Below are 26,177 nucleotides of genomic sequence, written 5' to 3' on the forward strand. Positions count from 1 at the left end.
AGCATGACAGTTCCACTGTCATTTGTCTGAGTAACAAGGTGGGATGATGTAAGAGCGTCCCCAAGTTACCTGGGACCGTAGGACCCGGCCACACACGTGGCTGTGGCACATGGCAGTCTGCTCACGCTTGCGGGGACCAAGTCCCAGCCCACGCTTCCTCTGCTCCTGGCTATAATCTGAAATACTCCTGGGCCACAGACACCACGCCATCCACGCCACTCAGCAGCCGCTGTGCCTGGTTTTGGCTCTGTGGAGGCTCAGACCCCACAAACCCGAAGGGCCCCTCCTGCTCCCAGGGAGCCCCCACTGGCCACTGCCCATGTGGGCAGCCCTGGCCCAGGGAGCCGCCGCTGCCATCCTGCTCGGGGGCCCAGGGCCAGCTCAGCTCTGCATGGGACAAACTACTCCATTCCCAGGGCCTTCGGTCTCCGTGTTTATCAAAACAGATATCACCCGAGGAGCCCAACTAGCTCCTTGGGACGCGGTAACTGAGGAAAGGATGTGCGTTCGGCACCGTAGGAACAGCGAGGCCCACAGGGCGACTGTTACACAGCAAGGCAGGCAGTGCTCTCCGTGTGGGGTCTCAGAGGTAAGAAGTACGACCAGGGGCCTGAGCTGGCCCAGATTCGGCCAGAGGGGAAGAAAGATGAACCAGAGCGGAGTGGGGAGCGGGGAAAGGGACTCAGCACTCGGCCGCCACGCCTCTTCCCAGACAAGAACCAGGCAACAACTCCGCCCGCTACACGTCTGGAGATGATGGAACCCTCCAGGAAGCAAAGGGAAAACAACTACCCAGCAGGCATCCACGTCACCCGGTCGGTCGGGACAAAGCAGCCACCAACTCCTGGAAGCCCAAATCCCATGCCGAGCGTGCTCCCGGCCAGCGAAGTGCTGTACCTTTGCCGAGGTTCCGAGGCGGAAGTGGGGGAGCACCAGTGGGGCCGGGGGCTGCGGGCTGGGCAGGGGGCGGGCTGCTGCTCAGGATGGCTCCATAGGTCTCGTTCTGCAGCATGCTGGGCACGAAGCTCCTCGGCTTGTCCTTGGCGCTGGCACTGGGTGGAAGCTGGCCAGACCCCAGCTGGTAGAAGCTGACAGGCCGGTCCTCCCGCCGGTTGGGGCTGGGCTGCGGAGGAGGGTGGGGCAGGTGTGAGATAGAGCCTGGCCTCCCCGACAGACCTGCGGGCTTCCAGACAGGGCCGGCCAGCCACAGTCCACCCATGATGGCGCCCGGACTCCAGGCCAGCCCAGTGCTCTCTTCCCAGGTTCACGGGAGCCGCCACCTCTGCTGTGGAAAAACAGCTGGCGTTTATCTGTCCTCTCTGGTCACTTCAAGTCATCCTGGCAAAGCTGCGCAGTTATAATAAAAACTGCTACTTTTGCCTTGTGAACCCGGAATCCTTATTATCTGGTTTTCTCCACATTGGCTGTACTGCAAATTCACGCGTGGAATCAAGGCTCAGGCAACTTAGATGCAACTCACCTTCCAGCGGCCGACTACGGCACACTGGCTGTGGTCCTAAGCACCTGACACGGCCCCGCCAAGCCCCTTCTGGAGCAGCTCTCACCATCACCAGCACGGGGCCGGGTGCCCGGGAGGAGCTCAGTACCGCCCATGTCCCTTACAGGACGCCCACTCCAGACTGTGGCCAATCTGCAGGGGAGGTGAGTCTCGGACCCCAGCTCAGCTGAGCCCTTGTTACTACCTAACCAGGATCACCGCCCTAATTCCTCACTTGCTCCTAAGACAGGAGTGTGAGGCCTACAGGGTGGAACAGGGGATCCGGGGCAGGGCTTCAAACTGTGGCAATTTTTGGGGTGTGTTTTCTTGTTTTGTTTTTTGAGACAAAGTCTTACTATGTAATCCACACTGGCCTTGAACTCACTATGTAGCTCAAGCTGGCCTGGAACTTGGGGCCATCTTCCTGCCTCAGCCTCCCAGAGTGCCCAAACTGTTTTTCTGTCAAAGGCAGGTGAGTATGCAATGAGTCAGCTCTTCTCTTGATACTGTTTTGTAGTTAACTCAGTGACAAGGTTTCTTATTCTGCATTTTAAGGAACAGTAGGAACCACGACCTGCTTCATAAGCAAGGCCAATCCAATGGCTTCAGAAATTCGAGCTAGCTAGGCACCACTCACCTCCGGCACTGCCCTTCTCTAACCAGATACCCTGTGGTTCTATAATCAGCACACGAGTCCTGCGTAGCAGCAGTGAGCTCGGCCACGCACTCCACACAGCCTTTCCTCTCCTGGGTGTGAAGCACCTCGAGCCTGCGGCCATGGATGGGGCAGGGTTGCAGCTGGAGAGAGGGCTGGGAGGGATGCTGTCCGGGCTCCACCCTGGGTCTGCCCTGAGTGGAGGGAGGGACTCAGAGCAGCAGAAGAGCCTGGTTCTGCTTCTAGGCTGCCTGGAAACAGCTGCTTCCCTGCGGCTGTGTCGCCCTCTCTGAAGGTTGCAGTCCCTGACCAGGAGAAGCAGGGCTCAGGCTCAGTGAACGCTGGGGCTGTGGAATGATTTCAGCGAGGACCTGGAGGTTGGGCCGGGTAAAGTGACCGACCTTGGGGCTGTGAGCACCTGTGGCACCTGGTTCCTCACAACATGGTCCTCTCCAAGCCAAAATCAAAGGCCTTTCCACACCTTCCCCTGGCAGCAAAAGGCAGGCAGCTCCCTCATTAACAAGGCTGGGCTCACTTTCAATGAGCCGCAGGAGCGAGGAGACTGCACGGTGGTGTGAAGGTTGGAACCTAGAACTAAGCCGAGACCGAGGAGCACCAAGTGCGAGCCGGGCTTTCCTTCCTGCCTCAGTGGCGGGCCGGGACCCACACTGCTCTCTATGAAGTGTGCAGAATCCTCGCAGACCTGCAGCTTCTCGTCCATGTCGTCATCACTCTCATCCAGGTCCTCGTGGAGCAGCCGCCACTCATACTCGACGTGGACGTGAGAGTTGAACCTCCCGGATAAGGCCTGGGTCAGCTGCGAACAACAGGGTGATCAGGACTGCTGTGCACACACGGCCAGGCGGCAGCACCCACGGGTGTCTGTGGCCGGGAGTGGGAGACTGTGTTCTGGCCTAGGAGGCCGCGTCAGTGGCCCTGGGTGGAGCCTCCTCTAAGTGCCTCCCAGGGGCACCACGACACTGAAGCCCGACAGCCTGGGCAGCAGCTGTGGGAACTGTACACAGGCAGGACCATCCACCCAGCCTTCTGGAGGAGCGCAGAGAACTGAGCCCTGCAGAAAGGGAGCTGAACAACCACTTCCTCAGTCCCCTCACGGGAAACAGGTGCTAGACAGTCAGTTTCACTCTGGAAGCGCAGAAATTAATTCCTTACCTAGTGGTGTGGAGGGCTGTGGGGCTGAATCTCGCCCCCGAGCTAGAGCTGTGAGGCACGCTTACTACTTAAGGTTTCTGCAGCTTCCTCCTCTATAAGAGGGCCCCAGTACAAACTATGTCGCAAAGATTAGATGAGCTGGTGGCGCTGCAGTGCCGGGACCAGAACCTGTTACTGACCCTGCAGCATTTTCTCCTCCTAGTTCTATCGATTCCACGCTTCACTGCATGCTGATCGCTTCCCAGGTCAACAACCTTGCAGAGCAACACAACTGACTCGACTCCACACAGGGGAGCAGTCTGAGGGCCTGGCTGTCTCTCCCCAGCTGCAGCAGCACAGCCCCACTGTAAACTAGGTCTTTTCATCGGTCACATCACCTCTCTTTTGGCACAGGGCAATCATGGACAAAGCAGGACAAGAGCTGGGCGTGGGAGCTGCCAAGTAAGGAGCACAGGCAGCTGGGAGCCCCAAGGGGCCAGGGCTCTGACAGCTCTTCCAACTGGTGAGTGCACGCAGTTCCTAGTGTCACCACAAGAGGGCGCCACCTGGCTTACAAAGCCTCCCCAGCACCCAGAGACTCACCAGCTCCTCACAGTGCTCATGCTTCAGGCGCTTGGCGATGTCCAGCGGGGTCTCTCCAGACTCGTTCGCTGCAAGTACAGGGGGAAGAGAGAGGTTCCATGGCAAACCTGGCACAGGCCTGCTCTCAGGCCAATTTCACAGACACACTGACCCAGTAAAGGCTGCCTTGTGACCATACTGGAGGCAACGGAGTAGAGAAACTAAGAGGTTCTTCTGTTCTTGCTAGTTCTTTGAGACAGGGCCCCACTATGTCCCCTAAGCTGCACACCCAGCTGAGAAGCTAAGAATTTAACACAAGGTTTGCATTGAGAAAATAAAACTACTGAGCAGTTAACTAATTAAAGTCAATATGCAGACACAGGTGTGGTGGCCCAGGCCTGTAATCTTAGCACTCTGGAGGCTGAGGCAGGAGGACAGCCACCGAGTTCAAGGTAAGCCAAGGCTACATGGTGAATTCGAGGCCAGCCTAGCCTACACAGCAAGACCCCGTCTAAAAAAACCAAAGAAAAAGAAAGAAATTCATATATAACTCTAATTGAATACTGCAGCGCCTCACTGATCTCTCACCAAAAGCACCACACCACCGGGTGCAATGCAGCAAGTGCACTACAACTTCTTCTGCAATAGCGAGGCTTGAACTTCGCACTCAGGGCTTCCCATATGCTAGGTAAGAGAACAGCTCTACCGCCGAGCTACGTCCCTAACCCTTCACATTCTGAGACAGGTGTCCCCGAGTTACCCAGGCTGGCCTCCAGCATGTGATCCTCCTGCCTCAGCCTCTCAAGTAGCTGGGATTACAGGTGTGCACCACCACGCTGGACCAGGGTAATAAACTTCCAAGCAGCCTATAAACTTGGAAGCTGTACTTTCTTCTGAGTACTCTGACTAAGTTTTAGAGAACAGGCATGGCCTCGCATAGCCCTTTCTCCTATGCCCCTGCTCCACAGTCCTCCAAAAATACTTCCTCAGACAGCAGTGGGGCAGACTTCGCCTCTGACAGTGTCGCCGCCAAGAGAGATGAAGACAGGTGACGGCAGGACCCCTCGCAGGGCCACAGTGCAGGGAGCGGGCAGGGACGGCACCTCCTGGGGACCAGGGCTCACCTATCTCGATGGAGGCCTTGCCCCGCAGCAGCAGCTTGAGGCACTCGGCATTGTCCGTCAGGCAGCAGTAGTGCAGGGCCGTGCTGCCTCTGCCCGTCTGTTTGTCCAGGTTCCCACTGCCAGGAGCGGAGACAGAGGGGGAAAGACACTGAGCCACAGGCCGGGGAGAAGTGGGCTGCGACAAGAGCGGGTGGGACAGAACACCGTCCATCCCTCAAGGAGCCGGAGGTCACTGGGTGTGGACCAGGAGGCTGTGCCCTGGGCCAGCAGGACACACGGGCACTGGGCTGCACTCGGAGGACTGGTGTCCCATCTGCCCCGCCAGGACCAGCGACCTTGAGGTCGTGAGAGGCTTGTGGGCCTTGGGCCAAGTGCTCCACAGCTCCTCCACCTTCTGACAGGGTCTTCAGTCCTCTGCCCGGGAATGGCAGGGAGAAGCGGGGAGTGCACACTGTTTCTCACACTGTGGAGTCTGTCTTCCCAGGGAGGGCACCTTCAGTCTGCTCTGAGACATCACCCAGAGCCACAATCAGGGAGTCTGACGCATGCCAGCGGCCTGGAAGTCCACGGGAGGGTACCGTGTGCCCTGTGTGTGCACCTCTCAAGAGCCAGTGAGGCCACAGCAGGAGCAGACTCCAGCTAGCGCCTGCTCAGGAAGCCCTGTTGCCTCTAGAGCTTCCACTCCACACTCCGGGGCCACTGCAGCTTCCCTCACCACACCTGTCCCAGCGACCTCTCCTCGGTCCCATGGTTCCCATTCAGCCCTACGACCCCAGCACTGTGACCAAGCCAGCACCCAGTTCTGTCTCAGGGTCCCCAGGACAAAGGCTGAGGCCTCCACGGACAGGAGCACACTCACCTGTTCTGAACCAGAAAGTCCACGATGTGGAGAGAAGTCCGGTCCACGGACCTGACCGCCAGATGCAGCGCCGTCTCATCTGGCTCCTGAAAAGCAAGCGGCGGCTCTAACCTTGTGTCCGACAAAGCAGACTGTGAGCCAGTCTTCCAGAAGGTTTTCATCCTGCCTTTCAGAAACTCACTGCCACAATATGGGGCACTCCTCTAATCTCCAGGGCATCTCCACCCTAGGGACGCGCAAGTGAGAGAATGGCCGATGCCTCCTTCCACCCCGGGAAGAGACAACGGACGTCAGGGCTTCCGGTCCCACTCCTCCAGATTGCGGAGCAACCCCCAACCTGCACCAATGGCAGTGTTCACTGGTAAGCCGGGCCTTCTTCAATGTGTCCCGGAGGGTTGCCCTGGCTTCCTGCACTCCACCCTTTTACCTGCTCCCAAAGCATAGAGAAAAGTATGCTTTTAAAGAGAGACCAAGGTCTGGGTGGGTGTGGTGGTGCACAACTGTAATTCCAGCAATGAGGAGGCTGAGGCAGGAGAATCACTACATTCCAGGTCAACCCAAGCTACCTCGTGAGTTCAAAGCCAGCCCAGGCTACACAGCAAGACCCTGTCTCAAAAGAAAGGTCTGGGGATATAGCTCAGTATGAAGTTCCTTGGTTCAGTCGTCAGTGACACAGTAAATTAATAAAGTAAAAACACTGTAGCTATTTACCCATGCTATGCATATATGGTATGTATGCAACATAAGTGATTTCCCATTTAGACCTGGGTCCCAGCCCCGAGATATCTCATTAAATACTATACAAATGTTATAAAATCTGAGAAAACCCCAACTGGTCCTGGTCCCAAGCACTCAGGATAGGGATGTGCAACCTGTGCACAGTTAAGTCCTCGACTCCCGGACGTCGGGAGCTGTGAAGTGTTGCACGTATACTGTGTAAGTCTCACTGGCAGCTTACCAACCGTCCTGGAACAGACCTTGTCTGTGAGTTGGGGATTTACTGCATTAATTGCCAGTGGGGTGGGGCAGCCCCAGTGTCTTTCCACACAACTGCCCACGAGGCCCGAGGCCCGGCTCTGCCACTGCCCTAAGCAGAAGCCTCACTTACGTGGCCGTTGGCCAACGGGATTTTCTCCGTCAGGTCCACACCGTCGGCGTAGGCTTGGAGCAACCCGAAAATGGCCCTCGTTTTGACGGCCTCGCACAGGCTGTGGAGCTTGGCTGTGCTGTCCGAGTGCTTCTTCTTTGCGTACCTCCTCTCGATGTACTTGGCCGTGATGTAGTCCTTCCTGGCATTCCTGAAAGCAGACGCTGCTGTCAGGTGACACATGGAGGCCTCTCCCCAACCTGCCCAGTGCCCATGCACCCACCCCACCTACGCCACCCAGCCTCGCCCACCGCAGGACAGGCCCCGAGGGCTTGGTTCCAAACTCAGAGCGCTGGGCCCTGCAGAGTGGTTCCAGGCTGACCCAGCTGTAGGGACAGGAGGCTGGAGCATCTGTGTCCTCAGCTGCCTGCCTCTGGTCCTCCCAAAGTCCTGTATCCAAAGGTAGCACACTGCTGACCCTGTGCTTTGTGTTGCAGGATCTGACTTCTTTTTTTTGAGAGGGGATCTTGCTAAAGTGCCCAGGCTGCTTTTGAACTTGCAATCCTCCTGCCTCAGCCTCCTGATTAGCTGGGATTAAACTGGGATTACAGGTGTATGATCTGTAACGTTTGAACAGGCTCAGGCTGAAAGAGCCCCGAGGGCACCAACACCAGGGAGCCAGAGTTCAAACCCTAGTCTTACCACAGGCTGGCAGTTTGTCTCTGCTGCAATCTGTGAAAAGGCACACGTAGGATCCTCACAGTGTGAGTGCAAGAAGTGTGTGTGTTCACCATGTAAGCAGAGTGCACAGTAAGGCCCAGAACCCTGCTGCTGAACCCCAAAGTGGACGAAGAAAAACAGCAGCTGTGAACATTCTACAGAAGCAAGCGAACAGGGGACTGAGCCTTCTGCAGTACCGAACGTGGGCAGCAGCAATGACAGAGACGCGGACGGCGCAGCGAGTGTGGCCATGCTCCAATCCGGCAGCACTGGCTGATGGCCAGGTGGAGAAACCTCGGTGCACCTCACAGCGGAGCAGTGCTGTGCAAGAAAGGGACAGAAGCACCGACCAAGTCTACAAGGATGAGCTTGGAATACACGGACACCAGGACCACATGCACTATGGCTCCACTTACACAGCACGTCCAGGAATGTCCCAAGTGGGAAGTGTGTAGACACAGAAAGTGGGTTGCCCTGTGCTGGGTACATAGGGGAACTTAATTTTCCTATTAGGGTGAAAAAAACCCACTAACACTGAGGGTCAGAGATGTAGCTCCGTGCAAAATCCTGTGTTCAATCCCCGGAACTGCCACCAAAACAAAACAGAATGAAACAGAAAAAGAGACTGAGAGCTAGTGAGGCTGGGGAAGAGTGGCGATAGGCCATGTCCAGTCACAGAAGATCTGCCTGTGATGGATACAGGTCTAAACCTCTTTGGGGTGGGAGGGTTGCAAGGAACTCTAACAACAGACAGTGAAGTCTCGCTGGGCAGTATCACACGTCAGTCGTGAGGAACTGGAAGACAGATTTTTACGTTTGCATGAGGAGAACCTTTTACTTAAACAGCATGCCCACAAGCAGTAGAATAAGATGAAAAGAATGGCCACCAAGTTAATACGCTAGTTAATGACAAGAAAAGATATGAGCGGTTGGTGGCAAGATGTGGAAATGAAAGAAATGATCGAGCAGCTGCTCATGAGCTTGAAAGACAAAATGAAGTCCTCAGAAACAGACTAACTTCAGCTAAACAGCAACTTCAAATCCAGGGTTACAGCCAAACTCCACACAATTATGTACAATCTCGCATTAACACTGGGCGCAGAAAAGTGAATGAAAATGCAGGCGTACAGGAATGTTCCAAGAAAGGTAAAACGAGGCTTACATCAAATCCTAAACTTAAGTCTTACATAGTTTTACACAGACACACACAATTTTCTTTCGATAATTTCCATATTTTACATGTCTCAAAAGATATAAAAATCATTTTTAGCTTGCTTTCTCATCACTAGACTGGGCTGGGAATCTGGCAGAGTGGAGAGAGGACCTGCCTAACATACCTGAGACCCTGTGTTCAATCCCCAGCATTGGGGAGAAAAAAAGATCACTAGCTTATTCTCAGGTTTGTTTAGTAAAACATAACTATTCATGCTTATATGAGACATGCAGAGCTAAGTAAAAACGGAGTGGAGCAGAATTCGAGTTAGTTTTTATATTACAGATGAAAATCGCACCAATTCATGCAAACCAGAAGACCGTCTAGTTTGTTTATATATGATCACACCTATTTTGGGAGATCACATTTAAGTTCTTCACCCAGAGACCTTTTATAAAGTTTGCAAATGTTTCCCCATTATGTGGAGACAACATGACAATAGGGTGTTCATGTAACCAGGGTTTTTAAAAAGTTGGGTTCTTGCTCCTCCACTTAATAACTCGTGTCCTTGGGTAAGTCACCTAATTGTTGGGGACCTTCGTTATTCTTACATATAAAAAAATGTTGAAGCAAGTCACCAAAAGTTCTCTTCCATGTAAAAATAATCATAGTTGAATCACTTTCTTCATTTTGAAAACATACAACCTACAGCCTACCCCAAGTGAATCGTACAGAAAGGACTCAATATCAAATCTAAATATTTATAATAAAAATTCTCAATTCTTTCCTCCCACAAACGAGAGAGAGAGAGAGAGAGAGAGAGAGAGAGAGAGAGAGAGAGAGAGAGAGGGGGGGAGGGGGACTGTGCCAAGCACACTGGCACACACCTGTAATTCCAGCTACTCAGGAGGCTGAAGCAGGAGGATAGCATGTGCAAGGCTAGTCGAAGGCCAAAAGGCAAGACCTCATCCCAAAAATAAATAAAAAAGGAGCCAATGGCCGTACCACTCTGTAAACTACACAAAAAGCCACTAAACTGTACGCTTTTAAATGAATGTGAATCATACTTCAATAAAGCCATCAACAAGCACGTTGGGAAACCAAAGTGAACAATTTACCCTTTAAATGCACCAAGAACACAAGGTAAAAGCAACCCCCTGCCACTCCAGCAAGGTGCGGGAGGCGCTCCCGAGCAGCGGCCAGGGCAGTGACAGGAGGAAGGACCTGCGCTGCCCACAGGCTAAGGTCCACTCAGAGAGGTGTTCACCCCACCCAGCTACCACACCTCAGACGGGTCCAGCCTGTCCCTCATGCACCCGTGGCAAGCGACACCACCTTGTGGGCCACTGCAGGTGGCAGTGAGACCACACGGAAGCAGGGAGCACAGGGACCCCCAGGTGTCCAGAAGACACAGAACCCCAGTCCCTGGGGACCAGGACCAGGCAGCCCACTGGGGTCCACTGCCACACGACCCTGGTCTCCGGGCCACACTGCAAGTCACAGGGCACCCCTGCCCCTCCCCCGGACCACCCACTCACAGGAGGCCTGTAGGTGCCCATGTCCAGGTGACACTACCTTCCCCCTTCAGAGTGCCTGAGCCCCAAAAGGGAACCCCAAGTGGAAAATGAGCTTGTCTTGGGTGCTACAGACAGAATGCCCAGGATGGGGGGACACTGTCCCCACCAACCCACTCTGGTTTTGGGAAGAAGTCTGCGAGGCCAGTGTACTCTCCCCTGCTTCCTTTGTTCTTCCTGTTTTCTCTGAGACAGGGTCTCACTAAGTAGCCCAGGCTGGCCTCAAACTCATGATGATCCTCCTGGCTCTGCTCCTGAGTGTTGGGATTACATGCGTGACCCCCCTTCCCCTTCCTTCTTATTTAAAGGCTGAGAGATCTCTGGACCATAGTCATGAACCCACAGAATGAGCCACTGGTGCTCAGCAAAGGTCCAGCTTCCAAAGGGCGCAGGAACGGTTCTGGCCCCTGGGAGCAGACACAACCTGGACCCCAGAGCCCAGAGACACAGGCTCCACACCCCAAAATCTATCTGGTTTCCCTTTCCAGACCTCACTGCAGATGGTATGCTGTTCTTAGATAAAATTAGAAATAGCACATCCCTCTCCATCCAGATGGAAAACATTACTATCCTTGAAGCTAGGGCTATTTCCTTGATCCACTGGATCACTAAATATTTACTGACACACCATAAGCAACATATTGTGTGGGAAATACGAAAACAAGTAAGATGCAAGGGATCAGGACAATATGTGTGAGCCCAGGCACGAGGCAGAGACACGGAGTGCTGGAGGACAGACGCGAACGCCGCCGGAGAGCAATGCAAAGGGGTGGCACTTCGACACCACGCTGCTCAGCACCCACGTTCTTAGCAAAAGTGGAGATGTGCATGTGGACAGCAAGGTTGGGACACGAGCCAGGAAAGGTAGAACATCTCTAAGGAAAGGTTCTGAGCAATCAGTGTCCACCATTCGGACTCCCCCAGCCCCAGAACAGACAAATGCTCTGCTTTTACAATGCAGTCCTGGGCGTTGATTAGAGACTGTTGCAGGTTGGCCAGAGTTAGCGCCTTCTAGAGAACTGCAGAAAGAGCAGGTGCCAACTAGCTGTAACCAAACTCACCACACGGGGCGCCACAGCTCCTCTTTAGACAGGACCCCACCGGTCCTGAGCGGTTTTCACCTCTGCGGAAAACTCCCCAGTCGCGTGAGCTCCATGGGTCCCTGGCCTCCGATTCTCAAACACAACTCCACAAAGTTAGAAAATCCAATCTGTGTGCTTCACAAAGGGCCTGCGCCCATGTGCAGAGCCACTCTTCAAGGCACGTTTCACATGACACACACCCTGTGGAGGGACTCACGCCAATAACTCCGTCTCAGGCTGCTTCCATAGAAATGCAGTCTCTGAATATGATGCTCACACTTCCTCCCAGTCAAACCACGTCCGCTTTTCTCTCTCCTGCCAGGGTACTTTAGGCCCACCTCCCATACAGTGCAGGCGGGGTCTCTTCGGACTCCCGGCCCATCTCTCTCCTGTCTGCCTCACGCTGTGTCACAGCAGGGCAGTTGACGATCCTGGGCCCTCCTGCGGCACACAGGTGGCCATCCTAACAGTCAGGCTAGGCCTTAAGAGGCAGGATGCCAGTGCGTGGACGGAAGGCTCCACCTCCTCAAGACCACAGAGGTCTGGGCCACACTGACGAGACTGGCCAGAAAAGCCCCGCTGTAGGTGCCACCTGTCTGGGCCAGGGGGACGCAGCAGGATGAGGCACAGGGGCTTCTGCGTCGAGTTCTGGTCAATAGGAAAACACATGCACAAGCTCTTCTCAAAGGGAACAGCACATGCTACACTCAAAGGGCACAGGCAGAGTGTGGCGCGTGGTCAGTATCCATGATAACCTGCCCCCTGGAGGCTTAGAATCCACGCACAGAGAGCCGAGATGGGAAAGCAGCCCGGGAGAAGCACGCAGAGGCACCCAGGCCAGGGCACCATGGACTCAGGCCCTGTCAGGCTCTGTCCTTCCAGCCTCTTCCTAGGAGGAGAAACCAGCTATGCCAAATTTCTATCTGGACACACAAAAAAGTACCAATAACGAAGACAGGCAGAAAGAATAGGGGCAGAAGGAAGGTGGGGAGGAGGGTGAAGGGGAAACGGGGAGGTGAAAAAGGAAAAGGAAGCCTCTACTTCAATTTAAACTGGTTTGATTTTTACAGAAACAACAACTGGCTGGGCATGGTGATCCACGCCTGTGATCTCAGCATTTGGGAGGCTGAAGCAGGAGGATCACTATGAGTTTGAGGCCAGTCTGAGCTCTACAGTGAGTGCGTCTCAGACAAAAAAAAAAAAAGAGAGAGAGAAGAGGAAGTAGCAGCAGCAGCACCGGATATTCCACAAATCTCTCATTTCCCCTGCCTTGAAGGGCACACTTTTGTTTAGGAACCGACAGCAGCCAGGCCCGTACTTACATGTCGCTGCCCGGGTTGGGTTTGACGGTGTCCTCGGCTGGCAGGCAGCACTCCATAATCTCGTTAAAGCCTGCATTCCCAATATTCTTGGCAAGCTGCAAAAACAAGTCTATTTCAGGACGCTCAATTATTAATGCATTCCACCACTACCCGTTACTCATACGTCTGATGATTTATTTAATGGCTGCTAAGAAATAGAGCGATAAAGTGGTTTGCTGTTAATGAAGATGGACAAAGCCTAAAGCCCAGAGGTAGCCATAAAATCGTGGCAGAGAAGCAGCGCGCCTTCCACAGAGGGGCTTTGCATAATGTGCCCTGGACAGTCCCCGCAGGCCACTGTGAGTTCCCTTTCCCACCTTCCCTCGCCTTTCCAAACCTCCTTCGGCATGGATCAAAGGCCCCCTGCCAGGCCTCTGTGCACCGAAGGCAGGTGCTCCACAGTGCAAGAGGCACCAGCCAGGCGGTCACAACTCCGGTCCAAGTAGCGGCCACAACCCCAGCTGTATGACAACAGACAAGCATCAAAGTCCATGAGCAGAGTGGGGAGGACACCTACATCACAGCAGCGCAGCAAGGACAAAAACAGGACAAGCTAGGGGAAACCACTCTGAGACCGAAGCCTTAAAAGTCACGTGGGGTCCCAATGTAAGGTGTGTCCGTGGCCCTCAGCTTCCTGATTTGTGAGACAGTCACCCCTCTTCACCGCACACTAACTGGACGTGAGGTGCTGTGCTTGATACAGGGGACACTTGTAGAGCACAAGTCATGGTGTGTAACACGCTACAGTGACAGTCGGGCAACCAGCCGCCTCTTGCATAAATGAATGACTAGGTGCTCCTTAAGAGGAGGCAGGAACTTAGCCATCTCATTTCTATTACCCAGCTCAGTACCTGCCATATGGGACAGCTTCCAGGTCAGACTCCTTGTTTTTTCCTTTCGGTTTTTTTGAGACAGGGTCTCACTGCATAGCTCAGACTGACCTTGAACTTACTGTGTAGCCAGGCTGGCCTTGAATGGGTGGCAAACCTCCTGCCTCAGCCTCCAGAGTACTAGGATGGCAGGCGTGTGCTACCACGCCAGGCTACATTCTTTATTTTTTGTTTTAAATTTTTTGCTGTGCTAGGGATGGAGCCTAGGACCTCTCTGATGCCAGGGAAATGCTTTACCACAGGTCAGAGTCTTCAATGTTTAAAGAAACAATAATACAAAGGTGGTCTTAGCACTGTGCTTAGGGAAAACAGATTTTTTGATGCCCACACTGAAAATGTTAGATGCTTCTGATTACTCCTTCATTAAATTAACTGTGCAGCCAAACAGCTGACGGAAATGCTCTGGGAGGCCCAGTGGCTGGGTCTGTCGTCTTCAGGGTAAGTTGTTGAAAGAGGAACCAAAAGGACCTGGGTTAGATTGGGTCAGAACCTCTTCCAGGAGGGAAGTGACGTCCAACAGTGAAGGGTTAGTGACGGATGCAGAAGACTGGTCTTCTTTCCTCTTTCTCTCCTTTACCTCTTTCTCTTTGGAGTATTGGGGATTGAGCCAGGATGTCTACAATGAGTTGCATCATCCGCCCTTTTTATTTTTTAAGGTATCAGGAATCGAACTCAGGGCCTCATGCTTGCCAGACAGGCACTGCGCTGCTGAGCTGTATCTCCAGCCCTGCCCTTTTTATTTTTTGAAACAGGATCTTACTAAGTCACCCAGGCTGGGCTTGCAATCCTCCTGCCTCAGCTTCTCAGAGTGCTGGGATTACAGGCGTACACCACCACAATGAGCTCAGGGGATTTTTTTTAAAAACACAGGACAGGAGACACACAAGGCAGCTTCCCAGCCGAATGAGGTGCCTCCTTGATTTCAGCTTGTCTTAAAAAGTGAATAAAGGTTCCTAAGTGGGTGAAGCATTAAACACCAGCTCCATATCCTCACTGTTGGCTTTGCAGCCTCAAGCCAAGATCAGGAGGTAAGAAACCAGGCCGCCAGGATGAGGTTTCCTGGACACAAGTCAGTGGTCAGGGCAGGTGACAGAAGCCCATGTGCCACGAGGGCACCACCATTAGAAGGACAGATCCGGGGTGGGCTCACGCTCCGAAGGCCCGAGGACAAGGCCCTGCCCACAGCATCCCATGGCAGGGACACAACCCCACACTGTGCCATCATTTCCTGACCATGAGTGATGGCAGTAGCCACGGCACCCCGCTCTGTGAGTGGGGCCACCCTGAAGCCTCCTCACCTGGGTTAAGCAGATGGGTTGGGGTGGGAAGAGGAGAATCCCCAGAAATCAGAAAGCCGCTTCCCTTCTGCCTGAACTGGCAGGTTCAGCAGGGGACAGCTGGTCCAGGGAGCCTCGGCACGCATGCGTCACACTCCTAGGGCTGGAGAAACGTGCAGCCTCATGGGGCTGCCAAGACCTAGCCTTTTGTTTTGTTTTGTTTTTTGAGACAATATCTCCCTACGCTGTTCAGACTAGCCTTGAACTACAGAGCTCAGGCTGGCCTCCAACTTGTAGTGGTCCTCCTGCCTCAGACTCCCAAGTGCTGGGATTACAGGCCCAGGCACAAGGGGCATGCCCAGCACAGGCAGGCGGGGGAGCTGTACAGTGCAGAGGACACTGGCAAACTCTGCTTTCTCTGAGGCCTGATATTTTTATTTGATATATCTAACCACATCACAAACGTCTCTGTTCTCAGTCTCTCTGATGCTTCTAAAAACAGTCCGCGTCTGTTTTTGTTTCAGGTACTAGGGATGGAGCCCTGGGGCACACTACCACTAAGCTATATATATCCCCAGCCCTTTTCATTTTTTATTTTGTGCCAGGCTCTTGCTAGGTTGCCCAGGCTGGCCCTGAAACATGCAAACCTCCTGCCTCAGTCTCCAAGGCAGGCAGGTGTCTTAGTCACTTTGTCATCACTGGGACAAAATACCTGACACCCACAACTAATTCTGCCTCCAGCTCAGAAGTTTCAGCCCATAGCTGCAGATTCAAACTCGGGAACAGTGCAGTGGAGGGCCTGGCAGAGGAAAGCCGCTCAGTCACATGGCCAGGAAATAGAGAGCAAGGAGGAGCCAGGAAGCTGTTCCAGGCCCCAGCCCAGGGACCTGCTGCCACCAGGCCCCAGCTCCTACTGCGCATTCAGCTGCGAGCTCATCCATGATGAGTCAATCCACTATGAGCACAGCGGCCCGGGACCCAGTCACCCCCCCCAAAGCCTGCCTCTGGGCACACGAGGCTTTGGGGACACAGAGCACTGTGATGACAGGTCTGCGCCAAGGCACCTGGCTGCAAAGCTGTGGTTTGCATGCAGAGCACAGAAACACAGCCTCCGCAGTTCAAGGGCCCTGAGTAAATGTTGGCACTGCTGCACCAGGCGAGCTTTAGTCTTTCAGGCCTGGCTTAGGACAAACACAGCATGCACTGAGCCCCAGTGACAGTGTCTGCAGCACAGCTGTTACGCAGTGGCTCGCAGCCAAGGGGGCATTTATCATGGTCCTATGTGAGGAGCTATGAGCAGGGCCTGGTCCTCAACACTCCTATGCCACGACCCCAAATCTGTGGAGTGGGCAGGAGGCAGAGCTGGGTGGCTCCTGTCTGCTCCTAAGCTTCCTCACACCTGCTCTTCAACTTGACAGATTTATTAATTCCACCAATGGTCCTGCCATGGACAGAAGACACTAGTACCCGAGGACCCACGGTGCTGTTCTATGACCTGAAAAGTGACCCTAACCCTAACCGTAACCTCTGTTAAGGAAGGGATTGGTACTTTTAAAAATCAATGTTCACCCAAAGGTTTCCTGAAGGCAGGTTCCCCGAAAACCTGAGCTTATGAAGCTACAGTGTGTTGTTATTAGGGGGACACAACTTCCCCGAAGTAATCAAATGAATGCAGCAGCTCAAGTTCCATTTCATTGCATGAGAAGCAGTTCTAAAAGCAGGTACAAGGAAGAAAAGATTACCACTAACCAGACCCCTGCATAGCTGCTGCAGAAGCCCATGCAATAAGTATGAAAGACAAGATAGCCCTGAAACAAGAACGAGGTGGAAGGGAGATGGTGTAACAGCAAAGGCCCAGCATCCAGGAAAACTGCAGGGCTGGAGACCAGAAAACACACTTCCTGATTAAGCAATAGGATCTTCTCCTGAGGAGTATGCAAAGGCCATATGGAGGGTGGGTGACACTGTACTGGGCGAGCATCTGTCTGCTAAGGGACACAGTGCCAGAGAGAAAATGGAAATGAGAATGCAAATCAAACCAGGCCTGCTCACAGACCTGCTATCTCTTCCAGCCCATCTGAACCTTTCCTACACTGAGCACACACCTGTATTTCTAGTACATGGAAGAAGCAGAGGCAGGAGGATGACAATTTAAGCACAGCCTGGGCTACACAGTAAGTTCAAGATTAGCCCAAAATACATAGTGAGATCGTGTGTCCCAATGAATCAGTCAATCCTTTTCCTCACCAACAAAAGCAAGGATAAAAAGAAGTGCTTTAACTAAAAGACTCCTGCACAGCAAAGGAAACACTAAAGAATGACAAGCCCTTCTGTGTAATGAGAGATTATTTACAAACCCACATGTCTGAAAGGGGATAAAATACACACTACTTAAAAATGCAAATAACTCACTAGCAAGAAAGCACTCCGTCGAAACACATGTGAAGGACCAAAACTGGCGTTCCTCAGAATACATAAATATGGCCAAGAGCATCACTGATCATCAGGGAAATGCAAAGTAAAACCACAGCGAGGTATCACCTCATGCTTGTTAGCATGGTTTTTATTCAAAGGACAAAGATGCCAAGTGTCACTGAGGTGGGGAGGGAAGGGGACCTCTGTACTCTGCTGGTGGGGATGGAGATCAGCACAGCCTTTGCGGAAAATAACATGGAGGTTCTGCAGAAAACTTAAAACAGATCTAGCTGTGTTCCACCAATTCTACTACCAGATACACATTCAAAAGGAAATGAAATCAGTATGGAATCAACCAACTGCCTGTCATGGAATGGGCAAGGAAAGTGTGCTACGTATTCACTAGGGAGTACTATGCAGCCTCAGAAAAGAGTGAAATCCTGTCTTTGTGACTGCATCAACAAACCCAGAGGACACAATATTAAGCCAGGCACAGAAAGCCAAGCACCACATGACCTCACATACTAAGGGAGACATAAAGAAGTCAAACTCATAGAAGCTACCAGGAGTGGGGTGAAGAGAGACATGAGTCAAAGGACACAGACCTTCAGTTAATCGAGGTGAATAAATTCTGGAGACAGAACAGAGGGTATGGGAACTATACCTGAATAGAGGCTACTTGAAAACTGCCAAGACTAGACTCTTCAGGGGTGCATATGAGTTATACAGCAATTTCCTTTGGTGAACGTGTACACACACATAACACCCTTTGGTCTGCTCCATCCCTTCCCTCCTTGTTCGCTTCTTCTGTTCTCCTAGTCGCCCATCTGCAGTAAGACTAAATTTTGTGTTCTCATCACAAAAACAGGGAGCACTTGTGGGGACGGATATGTGAGGTAGCTTGACTTAATCAGTCCACACGGACATAATGTATCCAAACATCATGGTTGGCAGGGCATGGTGGCACATGCTCGACTGTAATCCCAGAACTCAGGAAGCAGAGGCAGGAGGATCTCTGTGAGTTCAAGGGCATCCTGGGCTACATAGTGAGATCCTGTCTCAAAAAACCAAGACAAAACAACAAAAAAACCACAGTTGTACATCAAATCTATACTATAAATTAATAAACTCCCTCTTGTCAGAACATGTTACCCTGAGGCATGGGCTGTCCTGTTATTTAACCCGAAAGATGGGACATGCCTGAGAGCTGGTCCAGGCTGCACGCCCTGACCTCCTCTCACAGGCTACAAGAGGCCCAGCCCACACCTGCGGCACAAGAAAACACTGTGACGAAAACATCGCCTGAAGACCCTGGCACCGCAGCCCTGGGGACCGTGAGGCTCACAAAGGACACAGCACAGAGCCTGGGCACAACAGGCAGCTCTCCTGGGACCAGGCGTGAGGGTTTGTGGGTGATTCTACTGAAAGACTTCTTGTTGAAATCACCTTGAGGAGGAGGTAACAATAGCTAGTATTTTACAGGTTTTACTAGCTGCTAGACGTAATCCTAGGGGCACATGCACACACAGAAAGACGTGTCAAGATTTTAGGAAATTCTTTGCTAGGCAGCTCATTGTCTAAGCAAAATAAAGCACAGGAGGCTAAGAAAAGGCTGGAGATCTGTATGCCTCGAGCTGGAGGGCTGCAGGCTGAGGTTCCAGGCAGGGCTTTGGGCTGCAGTCCCAGCACACAGGAAATTGGCGGGGGGTTGGGGGTGGGGGGGCATCTCCTCTGAGCCACTAGAGAATAGACAGCTCAAGTAAAGGGTTGGCAGGCAGCAAACCCCACACACAGCAGCACCTTCTGTAGAAGATGCTTTTAAAAGGGACCACTGAGAACCCCCCCCCCAAATTATATATAGCAAGAGCTGGGCATGGTGGCATATGCACCTGTAACCCCAGCAATCAGGAAGCTGAGGCAGAAGGATTACCATGAGCTCGGGGCCAGCCTGGATTTTACAGCAAGATCTTGTCTTAAAACACCAAAACCCAAAACAAGCAAACAAAAAAGGAACTTTGGCAGACAGAAACTGTTTGAATCGCGAAACTGCAATTAGGTGTCACAAAGGAAGACATCTTTCATCAAAATGGACACATCTCTCAGCCTTCTTTGATGCTTTCCTCTTTTGGAGACATCTTTAAGCAGCTGTAACAGATGTTAGGGTCAGGCTCCAACAGCTCATGAGAGCTAAATGTTAAAATTTTAGGAATTTTGTGATCCACCTGTTGAACTGATATGATTACAAATTATACTATATTAACTCAAAATAAAATATATTAAAAACTAAGGCATTAATCAAATTATCTTATTACATTTCCCTATTATCTATGTGGGGTTTTTTTGTTTTGCTTTTTTGGACAGCGTCTTGCTCCATACATAGTCCAGGCTGGCCTCGAACTCACTATGTAGCCCAGGCTGGCTTCAAATTTGCTGTAATCCTCCTCTCTCAGCCTCCCAAGTGCTAGGATTACAGGTTTGCACTACCATGCCCAGCTCTATGTTCCTGAGATTATTTCTGTCTGGTGTATTTGTAATGTTTTACAGAACTGTGTGCTGCTGCTACTCAAAATCTCCATCTTTGAGTTCAGGAATTCATGTGGGTCACCTGCAACAAACTGCCCACAGGGATGGGAGGGATGCAAACTAGGGTTCTTTTTCCCCAGAGGTGGTCAGTGGGGGTGAGCAGTCACATGGCCAAACAACCCAGCACACACAGGCCATGGCCTAGGCTCCTCTGAACCACCCCCCCGAGGGGGGTCTCTCTTTTTTTTTTTTGGTACCAGGGATTGAACTCAGGTCCTTGCACTTGCAAGGCAGGCAGCAGAACCACTGAGCCAAATCCCTGGCCCATCCCCCCCAGGCGTCTCTTAACAGGGACATAGCTCTGGGCACGTAAAAACATTCCAAGCCTCCGTTTCATCCTCAATAAAGCAAGGATAACATACCAAGAACATCAGGTTGTCGCAGAGATCAAATGAGCTCATCATGTAACATACTCTTCAACACGCCTAATGCAAAACAAATTTCACCATAAATCACCTAATGCTTGCCAGTGCTGTAAGCAAATCAGTAAAATAGCAACTGCTACACTTCTTCAGTGTTTACTGCCATGATCTGTATTTACCTGAAAATGCAACAGCCTCAGCTCTACACCACTATAATCTACCCCAAGACAGCGCAGGCACACATACTGCAGGCCATGCATGTCTTCAAAGCAGAAGCAGCCACTGCAGTGACCAGAGTGCACTGGGGCCCTGCTGTGCCTGGCTTAGTCTCAACCTTTAAGTCACCCGGGCTGACCCTACCCAGGCCACCAGGACCCACTCCAGTTTCTCCCCACTTGACTGCCAAGACTGCAGACTGCGAGGGGCCCTGAGAGAGTTCAGGGGCATCAGGAGGCCAGACACGCAGGTACAGAGCACTGTCAAGATGATTTATGGCCCCATGCGGGGAATACTGACCATGGTCATTGATTTTCCGTTGAGATTATTGCTCTTGACATTACAATCAATGGCAACCACTATCCACTTACTACGCCTGTCTGACACCACTACCTGGAGAAAGATTTCAAGCACTGCCTTCGAAGCAGCAGCCAAGGACTCTGAACTGGCCCAGAGGAACTCAGGTTTCAGGTGGCCAGCAGCACAGACCGAGGCTGATTCACTTCTGAGCTGGGCTGCATGCAGCCTCAGTTGTGGGAAAGCTCCTCCACGTAACATACTTCTAACCTCACCTCTGTGGCAAGGCTTCTGTGTGGCGGCTGAACCAAGAATAAAACCTTTTTAGGGAAGAGGGAAGCAGCAATAGATACAAAGACCGGCATCTCTCCCCACAAGGAGAGGCAAGAAGTGACCAAGCCTTGTCAGAAAGCAGCTGATGACTCAGCGAGGACAAATTCTCTGTCTTTCTGCTTTGGTTTCTGCATGTGTTTCACAGACGGAGAAAGTGGACCATGTGACCAGCTTATCGCATTTCTGCAGAATCTCACACCCAAATCTTGGGTTTGCTTCCTATTTTTGTATTTAAGAATAAAGTTTTGCAACAAGAAGTGTCCACTTGCCCAGCACTGAAAATGAGGAATTATCAGTGAGTTTCTAATTATCCAAGCCCATCTGGCAACATAACCACCAGCAGCCCACTGATATTTCAAGGAACCAAAATGGATTAGAATGCCAAATAAAAACTTTCTGCTCATTTAATTCCAATCCCAAAATCAAGCATTTAAAGATTACCAGCAGCTCAGATGTTCCTAGCACATCTAAGGTCAGGGACTGAATCCTGGAGTAGTGAACCCCCAGCTCTCGGTGGATTCCAGAACATTCGATGCAGGTCAGGATGCCCAGGTTGGTGGAAAGCCACGTGGGATCTGCCAAAGAGGACAAGGCAGACTTGAGCTTGCAGTCAGGAAAAGGCCAGGAGCACAACATTTTCCTGCCTGGTTACTGGGTATGGAGTTTTGAACATGAGTGTTTGATTTTCGACACAGCTGGAACCTTCGATCTCCAAAATTAGCACCAATAACCATGTGATCCACATCCAGGCAAAAGTCAAGTCAGTTCTCCCTTCTCTCCCCACCTGCACCACCTCCCCATCTTCCCATTCCTTAAGCAGCAGATGTCGTGAGCACACAGTAGGACATAGGGCTCTGGAGTGACTGTGAGCTCTTCAAGGGCTGGTCCTGGAGAGGGAACACAGCCTCCACCAACCTGGCCAGGCCAGCAGAGTGGAGCACGGGCAGCAGCAAGCGGCTCCAGGCTACTTCCCACGGGGAATGGACCTGAGACACACAGGCTGCAGACGATGAAGGCAAGAGCGAGCATCCACTATCTACTGGGGATCGAACTCGGGACCTTGTACTTCCAAAGCAAGCAGGGGAACCAGTGAGCTAAATCCCCAGCCCCACTATCTACTTATGATGCGCTGTGCTCAGCACTGTGGGGGCAGCAGAAGAGTCTGCAACAGAACAGCTTCAGAAATCAGAACGCATTCCTCGCACAGCTGGCTGAAGCATCAGGGGCCCATGAAGTGGCCAGGATGTGGATGATCTCACTGTGCAGAGCAGCCCCGTAGCACTCAGACCCAGGCAGCCCGAGTGCGGCCAGCACAACTGACTCTGACTAATGTGCCAGTGTCTGAGACGCCTACGCATGTTGCTGTCTTTATCTTTTCTCCAGCAACAGCACAGTTCATGACTTATCTCTCCCTACCTCATCTCCTGCCCAAAAGATATTTTTTAATGGAGCCAAGACCAAAATGTAGCTAGCTGTCAGGGTAATGGGAACCTAATGGCATTTTGCAAATGTCCACTCTATTTTGGTTGTGTTTTTAATAGAAATGCCCAGAATTGAAGGCACTAAATGGTAACTGACATTCTGGCAAAGCTACACTCTTTCTCATTTTACAATTTTCAAAAAAGGCTACGACATAGTTCCACTGACCTCCCCCAGGATCCTTCCATCTTAATTAGAATAAGTCAACTCCTCAAACATTTAAAAAATACTAGTTGTTAAACCAGGTATGGTGCACTCCTATAATCCCTATACTTGGGAGGCTGAGGCAGAAGATTGCTGTAAATTCAAGGCTTGCCTGGCCTACATAGTTAAATTCAAAGACAGCCTAAATTTCATAGCAAGATTCTATCTCAACAGCCTGCCCCCAAATAGAAGGGATGGGAATATAGTTCAGTATGAAGCCCTGGATTCATTCTGTAGTACAATAAAACAAGCAAACAAGAAATTTAGTTGTTGGGAAAAAAAATAGTGACGGCAGGCATGGTGGTATGAACTGCAATCCCTGTTACTCAGGAGCCTGAGGCAGGAGGGTCACAAGTTTGAGGCCAGCCTGGGAAACTTAGTGAGAATCGGTCTCAAAATGAAAAGGGCTAGGGATGTAGCTCAGGGGTAGAGCACTTGCCAAGCATGACCCAGGGATCCCTGGGTTTGATCCCTAGAACACCCCCACAAATTGACACCGTGTCTGATATCTTTTTCAAAATACAAACACAAATGTCATTCCTGACAGTGCAGTGACAGTGACAGTAGAGAGGGACTTGCTCCTTAATTTTACAGAAAACTGACATTTTAAGAAATTTATAGGGGCCGGGGATTTAGCTCAGCGGTTCGGTGGCCTGCCTTGCAAGCACAAGGACCTGAGTTCAATCCCCGGTACCAAAAAAAAAAATTTTATGGCTCTTGACAATGATTGAAAGCTACATTAGGGCAGGGGATTTAGTTCAGTGGTGCTGCTGTCTGCCTTGCAAGCGCAAGGTTCGGAGTTCAATCCCTGGTATCAAAAAAATATAAAATAGAATAGAATAGAATAGAATAGAATAGAATAGAATAGAATAGAATAGAATAGAATAGAATAGAATAGAATAAAATAAAAATAGAATAGTAGAATAGAATAGAATAGAATAGAAAATAGAAAAATAAAATAAAATAAAATAGCTACTTTATTTATAGTGGTGCTACGGATTGAATCCAAGGCCTTTGCCCTAAGCACATCCCCAGCTTCTTTTGTTTAAATTTTGAGATCGAGTCTCAGTAAGTTGCCCAGGCTGAATTAAAACTTGTTCATTTATTTATTTTTGAGATGGGGTCTATGTACTGCAATCCTGCCTTGAACTTACTATGTAGCCCACTCACGCTGACTTCAAACTCAGTGATCCTCCTGCCTCAGCCTCCCAAGTGCAGGGATTAGAGTGTATGACCACACCTAGGTGAAAGTTATCTTAGGAGGTCTATAAAGTCAGACCAAGAGAGGCAGCAGGAAATCCCAGGCCCCTCCTGAACACCCACAGCCCCTCAGAAGCCACAGGGGACCAATGACTTCGACTCCCCGTGGTGCTTTTCAGTTCTCATTTCTCAGGATGCACTGATCTCTGTGTCTCCATCAGTCCTACTCTCAGGGGCTGGCAGTGACGGTCTCTTAGCCCTCGCCCAGCAGTCTGCACACACCTCATTAAGCATTTGTGTAATGGGATGAACTCAGGCTGAGCTGCACTTAATTTTATATTTGAAGTGGAAGTGAAAATCAATGAATGGATTCTGTGACTGGGAATGGGGCCTGGACGTCCCAGCACGCGGGGCGGGCAGCCCGGTCACCTGGTGCTCCACAGTCGCAGCACACGTCGTTGCCCGTCATCCTCTGCACCTCCGAGATGATCTCCTTGGTCAGCTCCTGCACAATGTTATTCTCCCCTGTATTGTCGTCACCCTTAAACGCGTTGTTCAAAGCCTCTTCCTTGCTGTTCTGCAGCACTGACATCCATCTAGACAAGTCATGGTGGTAAAGAGTCACAGCCGTGAACAAAAGGGCAGCCGCCCGGAGTCCCACCCCAAGCCACTCACATCTGGCACTCCTGCTCGTCCTCTGCTTGGAAGTGGTACGTCCTGTCATCTGCACCAAGAGGAAATGCATCAGTGCCGAGCGATCCCAGACAGTAATTCACACACAGTTCCAACCGAAAGTGGTTTATAATTAACTGCAGGAATAATCTCAGCCCTCACTAGGAAATTAATGATTTGTATAGAATCAAGCACTCCCTGAAGGCCTTCAAATGTCTGCCCTCACCCAGTAATTGTGGCTTTGTAATGCTAATTCATAAACTGGCCTTGTTTCAGGACCTCTAAAAGACGCAGCTCCCAGAAACTGGAGCTGTGTGAAGGAAACCATCATCATTCTATCAAAACGTTTACTTTTTAAACTCACTAGAGTTGCCCCCAGAAAATAATTGTTAAGCTCTCTGAAAACAACAGAAGCCTTTTCTAAGTGGAGTATCCCAGACACTTCCTGAGAGAAAGGTAAGCACTGCAGGAGAAAGTCTAAGAAAAACCAGCTACGGGAGCCCTGTGCTCCAAACAGCCAAAGCCACGGGGATCCTGCCAAAGAATAGAATGGTGGCACTGAAATGCCACCCTCAGGTACTGCTGGCATATTACAGAGCTTGGCAGGGCTACTGGCCCGTCTGTGTGCTAAGGACAGAACATGTTAGATGTCAGTGGTGCTTTTGTGCTACTCTTGCCCAAATCTCCTATCTTCGGTTCAATGAGAAAACATCAGGGAAATCCAAAAGGAGAGACACCAGAACTGATCAATACTCTTCAAAAGGTATCAAGATCCTGAGAGGTAAGGGAGACTGCAGAGAGAACAGATGAGTAACAACTGATTACAATGCAGGGTTCTGGGGGGATGCCAGGCAGGACAGGGACATTAGTGAGAATCCGGTAAGACCTGGGCAAGACAAGCTCACCGCATGATGCCAGTACAGACTGCCGGTTTTCCTAACTGCTCACATGGCGATAACATGCACCATGTGCCAAGCAGTGAAAGCAGCTGTACCCCAAAAGTGAGCAGACACCAGTGGTTTTCTAGTTGTGGGTTTTACTCCTGAAAGCTCCCTGCTCCTGAGAATAGCCCTGTGAGCTACCTGGGCAGAGACGGAGACCTGAGAGGAGAAGGGGCCCCAGGTTTCCTGACTCCTGGCCTGACCCTCTTTCCCCACACCATGCTGCCCTCCCTTCTGTTTCTTTCTTCTTCTTTTTTTTTTTTTTTTGGTACTGGGGATCGAACTCAGATCAATCTTTCGTTTGAGAGGCAGGCGGTAGCACCGCTGAGCTAAATCCCATTGCCTCCCTTGTTTTTTTCTTTTTTTTTTTTTTTTTTTTTTGGTACTGGGGATCGAACTCAGATCAATCTTTCGTTTGAGAGGCAGGCGGTAGCACCGCTGAGCTAAATCCCCAGCCCTGT

At 51.3% G+C, this 26,177-nt stretch overlaps 1 protein-coding gene across 5 annotated transcripts in view; it reads right to left on the bottom strand.

Annotated features, from left to right (window-relative positions):
* Asap2 (ArfGAP with SH3 domain, ankyrin repeat and PH domain 2) overlaps positions 1-26,177 on the bottom strand; it is a 120,358-nt gene that overhangs the window by 7,118 nt on the left and 87,063 nt on the right. For all 5 annotated transcript variants that reach the window (XM_010629083.1, XM_019208167.2, XM_019208168.2 and 2 more), the window contains exons 14-23: positions 24,779-24,827; positions 24,533-24,699; positions 21,662-21,795; positions 12,809-12,903; positions 6,979-7,168; positions 5,871-5,956; positions 5,012-5,127; positions 3,909-3,976; positions 2,857-2,970; positions 898-1,123 (exon numbers count right to left, since the gene is read on the bottom strand). In XM_010629083.1, the coding sequence (XP_010627385.1) occupies positions 898-1,123; positions 2,857-2,970; positions 3,909-3,976; positions 5,012-5,127; positions 5,871-5,956; positions 6,979-7,168; positions 12,809-12,903; positions 21,662-21,795; positions 24,533-24,699; positions 24,779-24,827 (1,245 nt within the window). The remainder of the gene's footprint in view (positions 1-897; positions 1,124-2,856; positions 2,971-3,908; positions 3,977-5,011; positions 5,128-5,870; positions 5,957-6,978; positions 7,169-12,808; positions 12,904-21,661; positions 21,796-24,532; positions 24,700-24,778; positions 24,828-26,177) is intronic.

This window comes from Fukomys damarensis, unplaced genomic scaffold (assembly GCF_012274545.1).
Source record: "Fukomys damarensis isolate Sample0158 unplaced genomic scaffold, DMR_v1.0_HiC HiC_scaffold_25, whole genome shotgun sequence".
Taxonomy (NCBI): Eukaryota; Metazoa; Chordata; class Mammalia; order Rodentia; family Bathyergidae; genus Fukomys; species Fukomys damarensis.